Raw genomic sequence first — 12,806 nt, forward strand, 5'->3', positions numbered from 1 at the left:
GCTTTCTGGTTTTTGAATCTGCCCTGGTTTGAATGTAATGCTCGTTTTTTTAAACGTTGCAAATAAAAGCTCGTATGAATCTTGGTTCTTTAAACACATGGCACTTTATAAAAATTAGGGGTTGTTTATGAACTGCTTCATTAAATGTATTCTACAAAGTGTTCAGAAAATGGAGATGACTGAATTCACACGTGTTCATAATGTAATAATGTGTTTCTCATTTCTCCAGTAACATTAGTATGTGTAAGTATTAGAGATGGCACAATACCACTTTTTTATGTCCGATACCGATATCATAAATTTGGATATCTGCCGATACCGATATGAATCCGATATAGTGTTTTTAATCAATAAAACTGTTTTTAAAATATCTTGCTGCAGTTTGTATAAGTTCATACTCAAAAAACAAACAAACACTAAAGCTATCCTGTTATACCTGTTTGCAAAAACTGTTTCATAGTTCAGCAACACTGATCAATCTAATAAACTTAAACCTGCTCCATCCTCCCTATTCTGGTATTTTCAAGAGTACTTAGCAGAAATATTAAGCAACCTAACTAATAGGGCTGCAAACTCCCAGCAAAAAAATAGGGAATCACCCCCACCCACCACCTCGTGATTCTTAATCGACATAATCAACTTTAATTTAATGCAAGTGTGAAAGAAAATGCACAGAAATCAATTATTTTTTTAAGAATAATTAAATAGATTCAACATCTTTCTTCAACAGAACTGCAGACTGCACAGATGGTACCTTCCCAAAGGAAAAAGTACTATAGCTTACTAGGGTATATTAGACTCAACAGTTACTATATACAGTAATTGACTTCTATTCATTTTACATCAGATTAAAACTTTGAGTGTAAGATTCAGATAATTATTTATTAAAAGCTAGACATTTTAAATGAGAATAAGAAAGAAAAGTATGTCTTTGTGCCCCCTTTTCCCTGTTAATGCCCTATCGGCCCCCCTGGCTAAACTTTGCTAGATCCGCCCCTGCACAGTTACCAGCCGTCAGCTGTAGAAAAAGATCCTGGTGTAGAAAGAAATATTAAATACATTCTAACAACAGCTGATCAAGCTTAAACGTGCTGCTGTTGTTCAGCTGCTGGTTTCCTCTTTCTGGTGCAAAGTGGGCCAAAAACAAACCAGAGAGACGATCAGCTGATCATTGATCAGTTTCATGATTGAAGTATCAGCAGGAGAGGGAGAGAGAGGCAGTCGCTCCATATATTGGTTGTTAAGCTTGACGAGGGAATGCTTTACAAACACTCAGAGATGAACTTGCACACTTGCTTTACTTCTCTCTGGGATCACGTCCTCGGAGATGAAATGCTGGTTTGGTAGCGAGGCTCCAAATGCTCAACCAGACTGCCGAGACGTCTCGCACGCCACAGCCGCTCTATCATGTGAGCACACTGCTTCGAGGTGCTAAGGTTATGAGCTGAATTTCGCTGTGTTTTATGCAAGTTTTGTGAGGTGCTTTTGTGATATTTAATGGATCGGATTACATTTTTTATTTTTCTCCGATATCCGATCCAGTAATTTAGGTCAGTATCGGACCGATACCGATACGTAATATCGGATCGGTCCATCTCTAGTAAGTATGTGACTAATGGGACCACCCAGCTAATAAAGGTGGCAGTACAGTCGGGGGCGGGGCTTATTATTAAAATATATTATAAACTGGTTGTCACGAGGACCGAACGGACTCAAGTTACAGGCTGTAGTATCAGGTAAATGTTAAGAGGTAGGAACGTTTGTGCTGGGTTGTTGTGAGGGAGGGGATGAAAAAATACTAAAGGACGCTCAGCGGAGTAATGGCGTCTCGCGTGTCTGTGAGTTATCCCTCCAGTCAGATAACATTCATAACCTCAAATAACGTAACACAGACCAGCTTGTTAGAATAAAGTCAACAGTTTATTCACAGACACCAGGTGAAAGCCTACTCTGATGACATGGTCCAAAAAATAAATAAATTGTGGCCACAAAATACTACTTCGTGGGCACGAAATAGGTATAACGTGCATGTTAATGATATTACATTCACAATACTTTCATTTTAATTTTCACTTAATGTCGTTCACAATATATTTAAAAGATGTCCCTAATATTTGAAATGTAAAAGATATAAAATGATTCCACAGAAAGTACAATACCTTACAGTGTATACAAGTATGAGTAGGTCATTGAATCAGTGTCTGTTGTTAGTCTCAAGTAAGTTGCCTGCAATGGTATTTAAGGTCCAGCAGGTGTCAGTATGGAGCAACACTGTGTCGACACAGTGTCGATACAGTTTGGGGAATGTGCTGAAACGCTTCACGAGGCCTCATCTACCCATCACTACGTGCCACGATGAAGAGAGTATAACCTGCTAGCAGAAAACCAGCAGCCTGGCACAGTTAGCTGAAGATCTGACAGAAGGCTTCTTCTTCTTCATATTGTTTTATTGGCAAACACCAACATGGTGCATTACCACCACCAACTGGTGTGGATTGTCTGACAGACGGTTGTTGTCAGTGCTGGTCTTAAATGCTGGTGACTTGATTGCAGTCAAGTGTGAAGGCTGATTGGAGTCTCCACCCGAAGGTGGAGCCCAGCAGAGTGGAAAAACCCCAGACTCACCCAGACAATGACAAAGTTGTTTTAGTCTGTTTTCTTCTATGTCTCCTGGTTTATTAGTCCTTCCTGTCTTCTGTGTAAGTCTGTCTTGTCCTCTGTTTGGTTACGCCCATGCTTTAATCTCCTCAGCCGGTCATGTGCTTCATGTCTGTGTTCCACATCCTATTGTCAAGCTTGTGTTATTACGTCAACGTCTTTCCATGTTTCCTGTTTTATTTTGTTTTATTATATTTTGAAGAGTCTGGTTTTTCCAAGTTCAGTGTGCTGAGTTTTACTTTTCCCAGTGGCATCATGGGTTGTATCCCAATTCAGAGTCTGCAGCCTTAAAGGCCGCATTTTAAGGCCGATTACGTCACCGCAACGCGAAAAAGGCTGTCCCAATTCAAAGGCTGCTCGAAATGCGGCCCTCAAATGCGTCCTTCATTTCCCTGAATTTTAAGGATGTGGTGGTGTAGACTTCATGGCCCAACATATCCCAGAATGCATAGCGCGGCGGTGGGTGTGGATAATTTTGCCGAAGAAAAAAAAACAAACGGCGGATGAGGGCAGCCAAAGAGTAAACTTGGAAAAGTAAGTACTGAATATTATGTCACTTATTTATGTGCGAATGTTTAATAACGAAGAACATTAAAACATTACTGTCGGCCACATGTGATGTGACATTAGTGATGTTTGTACTTTCAGCGGTTACTTGGTTTTAATAATAGTCGACCTTAATCTTACAGAGAATGTGATGATTTCATGGATAATTAAAGTCAGTCATATATCCACAAACACAACAAGCTGAAAGTCAGTGATGCTGCTCGGTTTGCAGTCCTGAATATCACGGCACAAGCAGGATCCACTGCACTGTTAATGTTAGCTGTGTTATATTGCTGCCTCTGTTCGGTGGTGTCGAGCCAAACGGACTTTAACGTGTGTTTGAACGAGCTGACGGTTCACTCGTTAAGCTGAAAGAAAGATGCTTTAATCACAGCAGTCACACATGTGTCCACTGCACCATCTGGAACTCTTCTTGTTTACACTCGTAATAACACAAACACTAAATCCTCCTGTTTGTAGCAGTGTGTACACCTGAGACTGTCACCTGTCTGTCTGTCCTGCACTCTCTCTCTGTTTCTTTCTCTCTGATTGTGGAATAAAAGTATGAACATGTGTTTATAAGTTACACTTGTGTTTGAATCCTGCAGCTTATCACACATTTGATTTCCATGTGTGACGACTGCAAGTGTCCAGAGTGAGGACAGACTGAGGGACACACTGCTGCACATCATCTGTGAGGCTTTGCAGCCCTGATGATCCACCAGGACAAACTCAGCAGTGTGTGAGGAAGAGGAGGAGGAAGAGCCAGCAGCAGCTGACAGATGGAGAGAATAGACAGACTGTTCCCTGTTTGTGAAGGACTGCTAGGAAAGTTTAACATAACTGTCTGTGCTGAATCAGTCTTATTAGGTAATGTTCCTCCAGTACCTCCAGTACTCAGGGCCTTCAAGTTACACACTATGAAAGGCAGCAACAAGTTTAATGTTCACACCCACCCCTTTCACAAGCCTTGCGCTTCCGACCTTCTCGGTCTTCCAAGGACATGGCCCACGTAGACCGCGAAGGATGAAGACACCGGTACAGCCATAGTGTCTAAAATGTAACCTTCCAGCCCCCCCTTCAGTTGGATTCTTGGGCAACTTAGATTGGTGGTTCTTGGTGTTTGGGGCTGGGTGCTCAGGTGTCTACTGGCTCTGTTAGCCCCCTTCTGGGAGATGGGGGGGGGGCCCTGTGACTTTAAAGCAAAGAAAATAAAGGAGCTCATCAGTGACTCATGGAGCACATCCTCAAAGACATGTGCATGGTTGAAGATAATGAATAATCAAGTGTTTGAAGTTCAGACCTGATAAACTTGTTTCTTTACAGACTTTAATAAGAAGAGCTAACAGTGGTTGAATTATCTCAGTGTGCTGTGATAATGTTAGCAGACCACTGAGCTAAATCTTTCAGTCTGTCAGTATTCGCTGTGGTTCATGTTTCCAGTACACAGAGTCAGAGATCTCAGTCTCTGTCTCTGCGGTCACTTCTGCTGAGGCTAAAGCATCATCAACATGCATGTTTAAGCGTACGTTATGAAAGCAGGTACACGCCTCGGTGGGATGAGCTGTTGTCACACAGTACGTGACAGTCTTGATAAGATCAGCTCAGCTCTGTGCTGCTGTCTTTGTTCTTCTCTGTTTGCCCTTCAAATCATCTTCTGTTGTTTTTGTCTTTAATGAAACGCCCACGTTAAACTGAACTGAACCATCGATCACATCCTGCAAACGCATTGTTGCACGGCCTGATGACCTTCAAAGAAAAGCTATGAAACTTCTGACACTGGTGCTTTGGTTGAACACATCAACCAACCTGAATCCCATTAATCACAATTCCTACTAGAAATATTTCATAAAAGTCAAACAATTATTCTGGGCCCATAAAAGGTCAAATGTGGGCTCTGGGGGTATGAAGTGACTAGAGGTGGGTGAGAAGGCATAAGATTAGAATTTATGATTAAAGATCTTCTAAGCCATGTTTTTAGGTGTAAAATGTAGAAAACGTTTGGAAACAGCAGATAATGAGCTTTTTTAAAATTGTCGTATTAAACTTAAGTAATGACAGAGTGAAAGCAACATTATCACTCTGCCAGTCAGTCTGTATCTCCACCTCACCCTCTGGTCAATGAGAGATGCTAAACAGCTGCACTCAAACTACAACACCAGCGTTCAGCTAAACCAGGTCTGTTTTAAAAATGAGACACTGAGTCTCAGCAGGACTACCTGTGGCATCAAAAGTTAAATAATAAAAACTAACGGCTCTCCTTCGATCTGCAAAGACTCATTGGAGTTCTACCTCTGCTTCTTCTCTATAGCACAGCTACATGCTAACCACACAGTTCTCTAAGAGACGTCCTGTTTTCTGCGCTGTAACTTGAGGTAAACCTACGTCGTTGTGTTGACACAATCTTCAAGTTTTGTGATTGGTCTGTTCCATACAGCCGACTCTGTTTTAATGGATGAGTGAGAGAATAACTTCAAGGATGAGGAATAATAATCACAGTATAAAGACTCACAGATGGCAGAATCCTGGAGGGAGATTGCTGAAAGTGCTGGAATGAACCTGAGCAATGAGTATGTTTCAGGCTCTACAGAGACACAGACACATCAGACACGTCTTTCTGAAGCATCGTCTCCAGGATTAGAGTAACTGCTATCATCAGCACCCTCATAACCAAGGCACAAATATCATATTAGACAAATACAACCTGAGTAAATAACCAATGCAATTTTTAAAATGAGAATTTCATTTATTAAGGCAAAAAGTTATCGAAACTTAACCAGGCGCTGTGTGGGTGTGCTTCTCATCAGTGGAGCGTTTGCTCAGGCAGTGAAAGTGTTAACAGGGAAGTTGTGAAGCCGAAGACGTCTACGCTGCTCAGACTTAAAGCATTCAGTCACCATGAAGACCCCGTCTGCCTCTCTGCTCCTCGGTGAGTCAAATGTTTATCTACTCATTGATTCACGATCTGAGCTTCAACACACACTCGCAGAGGAAAAAACACATTTACATTAGAAATAGAGGACACCAGACTATCATCAGACTTAACTGCATCAATTAGAGATGGTATTCATTAGAAAATACCAAAAATTGTGGGCCAGAGCTAATAATAACTGAAATCAGGTGTTTTTAATCTTATGACCACAGGTGTATAAAATCCAGCAGTTCCCATGCAGACTGCTTTTAGAAACATCAATGAAAGAATGGACCTTTCTAAAGAGCTCAGTGAACACGAGGCTAGTACTGTAACAGGGTCATACCGTTGAAACACGTTGGTTTGTGAATTTTTTTATTCTAAATGTTGTCTAAGGAGCTTGGAAAGAGCGTCTGGACTTCTTTAAGTTCCTTTAAGGTGTTTCATCCAAGCAGCTTCTTCAGTTCTTGGGTCAAATGGTGGAGAGTGCCAGATTTAAGCCCTATGGGACTGTATCCCCAAGAGGGACATGGACTCCCTATTGATCCTAATCACATGAGCCAAAGTGTGAAAACGGGTGTAGGTCACAATCAGCCAAGGTTTCAGGTGAGCTCATTGTGAAACCTAGCCCCACCCTATCATGTGATTTCCTGAGGTCAGTTAACACATGGCCCACATACCACAACGAATTTGGTGGCCCAGATCAGGTTTGCCAGAGGTGGCCCACACATGGGCCAGCACAAGGCCAGTTGCAGACACACTGGTGGCCAAGTGTGCTGACAATCAAGCCAAACACCAACATCATCAAATATACAGTTGAAACCAGATATTTACACACTCTTCAGATAAAAACACTTTTTTAATTGTCAAACATCAAATCAGACTAAATGTTGATTTTTTTAGATTGATAAATATAAAAAACATATTTGTTAACTTTAAGAGTAAAGAGATAAACTGTCTGTATTTCTTAATTGCAAATGGACTCAAATTGTATTCAAACTGAGCCACACTTATGGAGCTCCACAGTTCTGTTCCTGGTGTTTTGGTTGACATCTCTTGATGTTCCCATGTCACAGAAACAGCCTCTGTGTTTTGCCTTATATGCATCCACAGCTGTGCCACCAGTTTACTCACATGGACTCTACTAACCTATCAGAAGCTTCTTCAGCTCAGAATGGAATCGTCTGGAGTTTCTTATTAATTAACAAACTTAGTGTATATGTGCTCCTACATTTGATCAAAGTGATAGACATCTGTGTCTCTTTATTCTGACATTTAACTAATTCGAAAGATATTTCAATATTTATCTAAAACAAAACAAGTTTAATCTAAATTGATGTTTAAAAGTAAAAAAAAGTTTTTATGTTTTCTCCATAAAGTGTAAACATCTGGTTTAAACTGTGAATATACTGCTGTGTGTTGAAATTCCTCTTGTTTTGCATAGAAATATACTGAACAACATCCAAAGCATAATATATAAAATAACATCTACCTGAGTTTTTTCTTTGAAAGAAGCTCCTTATGTCCATTGTTGTGTTCATCAGTACACAACTGAAACCGATTTAGAGTTTGTTTAGCCGTGGAGGGAAACAACTGAAAATATGAAATGTAAGCTAAGACTCTCTAAAAAATCAGCATTGCTGTTCGGCTTTTTATTTATCCATTTGTTGATTCACCTGAAGAGCAAGTAACGCAACCAAGTGATCAGTTTGATATCAATATTCGTGATACACCGTCATATTTACATTATTAGCTCAGTACGAATGATTTGCTTTGGTTCCTGGTCAAACTTAAGCTCTCCTCTGTCTGCAGCAAACTCGCAGGCAACAGCTTCTCCCCCCTCGCTCTCAGTCGCCTAGTGCCTGAGCTCGGATCATACCAAAATTAGGGGGAATTTACAACTGTACACTATATGCTTCGAATATTGTGTGTAGTTTTTGTTTTATACAGTTGTCAGTCAGGCATCTAACTATGAAACAAATTACACTCCAAAAGACCCCGGGCTTCTGCCCAGTAAGCCACCCCCCTGCTCCACCGATGGTTGACTCCAAATTTCCCGAACACTATGTCGATCTGAGAAAGCAAGACCGAGACAGCAAGACCAAGACCAAAGTCTGTCAAGACCAAGACGAGACCAAAAGTGGTCTGAAACATCCAACTCTAGGGTCTTCTAACTAAAATAGGAAAATAGGTACATAAACAGTGCCATCATTGTCAGACCTGGCCCACATCTGGTTGACATACACCCTGCCATGACACCAGTCATTCAGAAGTGCCAGCTTGATGCCGGATCTGGGCCAGACCTGTTTTCTATGAGCCTGGGTCACATAAACCAAACCATAATCGAGCTAGATGCGGTATGCCTCTGGCAGTGTCATAAACAGTGCCATCTATGTCAGGCCTGGCCCATATCTGGATGACTTACCATGCCAGACGTCATCCAGCAGTGCCGGCTTGACACCAGATCCGGCCCAGACCTGTGTGCTATGTGGGAAGTGAAATTATTTCACAGTTTAAACATTTAGTAATTACAGCAGCTCAGCCAGGAAGTATCAGACCGGTATCTACAGTTACAGAAGATAGTCATCGAGTCCCAAGGCACATGGTGTGAAAGGTCAGGTGAAAGGCGGAGCTCCAAACATCCTCTTAACATCAGACACTGTTCACCAGAAGTGTCATCAGAATAAGTTTTTTTTTCTTTGGGAAGTGAGAAGACTAACTGCTGTAGCTTGAAAGCTAAATTATTCTCTTGATATAAAAATAGAAACTGCACTAAAAGCTCACATCCAACATTTCTGAGCCTGAAAGAAGAACGGCTCATGCAAATACCAAATTCCCTTGGAAGACCCTTCCAGGGGTAACTTGTCCCTAATAACCAATGACCTCTGACCTTTAGTGACCTCTGACCCTCAGTGACCTCTGACCTCCTGTTGCAGGTGTGTGTGTGCTGCTGCTGTCTGCACCGACTGTTTCTGCGGGTGAGGAGATGAAGTGAAAACCATCAGTGAGACTCCAACAAGAACACAAATACACTTACTGTGTGTGTGTGTGTGTGTGTGTGTGTGTGTGTGTGTCCTCCAGTGTCTCTGTCTGTCAGTCCAAACCTTCAGCAGGTCTTCAGAGGGTCTTCTTCAGTGTCTCTGAGTTGTGTTGATGATGGACAGACAGCTGATGGATGGACAGTGAAGAGGACCAGAGGAGGACTCACTGAGGACTGTGGAGCAGCTCCAGGCTTTGGGAGGGTTCATGGTTCCTCCTGTGTTCTGGATCGCTCCGTCTCCTCTGATGGAAGTTACTTCTGTGAGAACTCATCTGGACAGCAGAGCGATGAAGTGTCCATCAGTGTTTCAGGTAGAGACAGGGAGATGTTGCAGCTGTGTCTCTGTGCAGATGTTTCCAGATGTTGGATACATGTCTGTCAGTGAGCTGAGAGTGTGAGACTGTCACTGTGGAAGACAGCAAGGTGCTCATTCAGACAGGAAGCAGCTCGTCTGAGAGGAGCTCTTGACTCTGCTCTGTTTGTGTTTCTGTTGTCAGATAAAGGTGTGATCCTGGAGATTCCTGCACTTCCTGTGTGGACAGGAAGTGATGTCACTCTGCGTTGCAGAGAGAGGAGCGGTGACACAGCTGCTGCTTATTTCTCCTTTAATGGACGTCATGTTGGAGCTGGAACAGCAGCAGAGCTCGTCATCAGAAGGGTCAAACAGGCTGATGAAGGTCTCTACTCTTGTGCTACTGAAGCATTTGGACCGTCTCCTCAGAGCTTTCTGAGGGTCAGAGGTCAGAACAGTGACATCACTTCCTGTTTACAGACATGACCTGCTGATAAAATGATTGAACCGTCTGCATCATCTCTCCTGCAGATCCTCCTCAGCACAGGAGCTCAGGCTCCACTCCTCCTGTGAACTCTTCTGCTGACACTGCTTCATCACCTCCTCAGGGTCTCACCTCCTTTCTCACTGCACTCATAGCAGGCCTGGTTCCTGTGGTTCTTCTGGTTCTGCTCTTGGTTCTAGTTCCACTTCTTTTCCACTGCAAAAAGCAAAATGTAGCAAATGGTACGAACTCTGTCACATTGACTTCATATGTTTTATTTTTCATCACAACAAGGAGCCCAGCTGCTGCAGTCTGAGGCCAGATGTTTCTATGTTGGTTGATCTCAGCTGCTCCTTTAAGAGAACTTTTGGTTTGATAAAGCTTCAGATGTTTCAGTGGGTGAAACAGCTGGACTACAGGCAGGCTAGCTGAGCAACCAGACTTATTTCCTATGCAGTCATATTTCTGAAGTGTGATCACACTGAGGTTTGGAAACATCTGACTGAAATGATGGAAAGAGGCTTGAGGTTGTGGGTTTCTGTTGTTTCCTCTGAAGGCTGTCTGCTTTGACCTCGGGGTCAGTTACCTTTGTCTGGAAATGGCTTCAAGAACCTTCCCACAATGTTAACAAATGTGTCTCTAAAATCACTGCTGTCTTTATTGTTGGTATTGTGTTAACACACAGCTGAACGCTCCAGACCACCAAACTGCCAGAACATCTACTTCGTTACAGGTGAACCAGAATCCATCAGTGTGGCTCAGTATGAGTCAGTATGTTTGAGGCTCTGTGCAGACTGCAGCCGATTACAGATTTGAAACATCATCTGTTTGTGTTTCCTCTGCTTGTAGTTGTAACATGACCTGAGTGTGTGTGTTTGTATTTTCCAGATACACATCAAGCTGATACACATGTTGTCTACTCTGACGTGAGGATTCTCACTGCAGGTACCAATGAAGAAAATGAATTTTGTTAATTTTGTTAGATCAGGTTTTTTTTTCATAACAATAAATGTGCAGCACAGCGGAGAGAAAAACAGAGCAGATCAGGGAAGAAGGTAGGAAATACAAAATGTAGTCAGATTAATGGGGCTGAACACAGATTCACACCACACTTTACAGGATGAAGGGGTATAAATACTTTTTCAAGACACTGTACATAGAACACAAACATCTGGATGGGAGTCCAGCAGCTGAGCCAAGACCTGAAGGGGGTCGGTATGAGAAAGTGGACTGTTGGCAAGAGGCGAGTCACAGTTTAACAGGTTTAACATCACAGAATGAGGATCGATGAGAGGCTTGAGGATCACGACGACTGGGAGAAAGAAACTGTTCTGATGGCGCTTATGTCAGGGTGGTGTCACAAACAGTTCACATCTGGGCTGGGACGGGTTCAAGAGTCTGAGAGGCTGAAGGTGATTTCTGCTCTGGTGTCAGGTTGCTGTGGGGAAAGACCACAGAGCTCTGAGTTAATCACTTGCTAAGTAACTGATGTGGAAGAAGAGAAAAGAGGCTTGATCTGTTTCACTGCAGGAAACTTCACCTTCTGTGTGTGTTACAGAGCAGTCAGCTGATCCAGGTGTTGTGTATTCATCACTGAGAGCAGGTAACATTTACACACAAATGTAAAGTTTTCAATTCAATTTTATTTATACAATAAAACACAACAACAATCAGCTCAAGGTGCTTCATACTGTAAGGTGGACCCTAGAGTAATACGTGCAGAGAAAAACCCAACAATCATATGACCCCCTATGAGCAGCACTTTGGCAACAGTGGGAAGGAAAAACTCCCTTTTAACAGGAAGAAACCTCCGGCAGAACCAGGCTCAGGGAGGGGCGGGGCCATCTGCTGTGATTGGTTGGGGTGAGAGAAGGAAGACAGGATAAAGACATGCTGTGGAAGAGAGACAGAGGTTAATAACAGATATGATGCAGAGAGGTCTTGCTGCTGCTGCAGTACTCGGTTCAAAACACCAGTGGATTGTGCTTTTCAGGCAGCGGCACCAAGGTCGTCTCCCCCGCTGTGTTTACGCTGAATCCACTGAGTGTCTTTAAAAAGCAGCTGAAGGCATTTCTGTACAGACAAGCTTTTAATTAATTCATGGTTGCATATTATTATTTTATTGATACTTCTGCTTTTATTGAGGAGCAGTTTGTGATTTTTAACTGTGAGTGTGTGATCTACTGTGAACACATTTTACTTATGGTACTGTAAGGTCATTAAGATCAGACGGGCTGCTGTGAGGAGCTGACATCATGTTTGTCTCTGAACAGGAAGCTGAGGACACCCTGGGCCTGAGGGACCTTCATCCTTCCTCTGCTCCTCTTCTTCATGCTGCCTGTGCTTTAGTCTGTTTTAAATACAGCTGTTAGCTGTCACCTGTGCACACAGTAACATCTGCTCAGGAAGCAGGTTCAGTAACTCTGAGTTTCCTGTTGTCACCTGTGCAGGTTTCAGACTTGCACACAGACACTGTGTGCACCGTGCTGCACTCTAACACACTCTCACACTGATGGAGGCTGCAGGCTCTTTAGCACAGAGGTCCTCTGACTGCCAATCCACAGTCTCTGATTGGTGGGGACCCCCTGAGCCACAGACAGAAGCAGTAGTGAGAGCTGAGTCTGTGTGACAGAGCGTGGATGTGAGCCTGAGTGGGCAGGTTTCTGTGGTCACACAGCAGGAACCACTCACTGTGAGCTCAGCAGCTGATGTTCACACAGACACACTTAGGCAGCAGCAGGTGCAGCAGGTGAGGTCAAAGCACAGAAGCACTGAGATGAGCCGACAGCGCCCTCTGCTGGTCTCAGTTTGAGCTGCTGCTGATCGTCCACAGACCATCGTTGTTCATTCCTTTTCCTCCTACATGCTCTCCTTC

General features: G+C 43.0%; 1 protein-coding gene across 1 annotated transcript; it reads left to right on the top strand.

Annotated features, from left to right (window-relative positions):
- The first annotated feature begins 6,102 nt into the window (after positions 1-6,102).
- LOC147333503 (uncharacterized) lies at positions 6,103-12,522 on the top strand. The gene is made up of 8 exons (XM_086268055.1): positions 6,103-6,133; positions 9,052-9,093; positions 9,197-9,466; positions 9,653-9,895; positions 9,979-10,173; positions 10,820-10,876; positions 11,490-11,534; positions 12,205-12,522. Exons 1-8 carry the CDS (start codon positions 6,103-6,105, stop codon positions 12,210-12,212), a joined length of 891 nt encoding a protein of 296 aa, XP_086124181.1. The 3' UTR covers positions 12,213-12,522.
- The last annotated feature ends 284 nt before the right edge of the window (positions 12,523-12,806 follow it).

This window comes from Aulonocara sp. 'chitande type north' Nkhata Bay, linkage group LG3 (assembly GCF_057382095.1).
Source record: "Aulonocara sp. 'chitande type north' Nkhata Bay isolate Kocher_YH1m ecotype deep benthic linkage group LG3, A_spYH_male_GT1.1, whole genome shotgun sequence".
Classification (NCBI taxonomy): domain Eukaryota; kingdom Metazoa; phylum Chordata; class Actinopteri; order Cichliformes; family Cichlidae; genus Aulonocara; species Aulonocara sp. 'chitande type north' Nkhata Bay.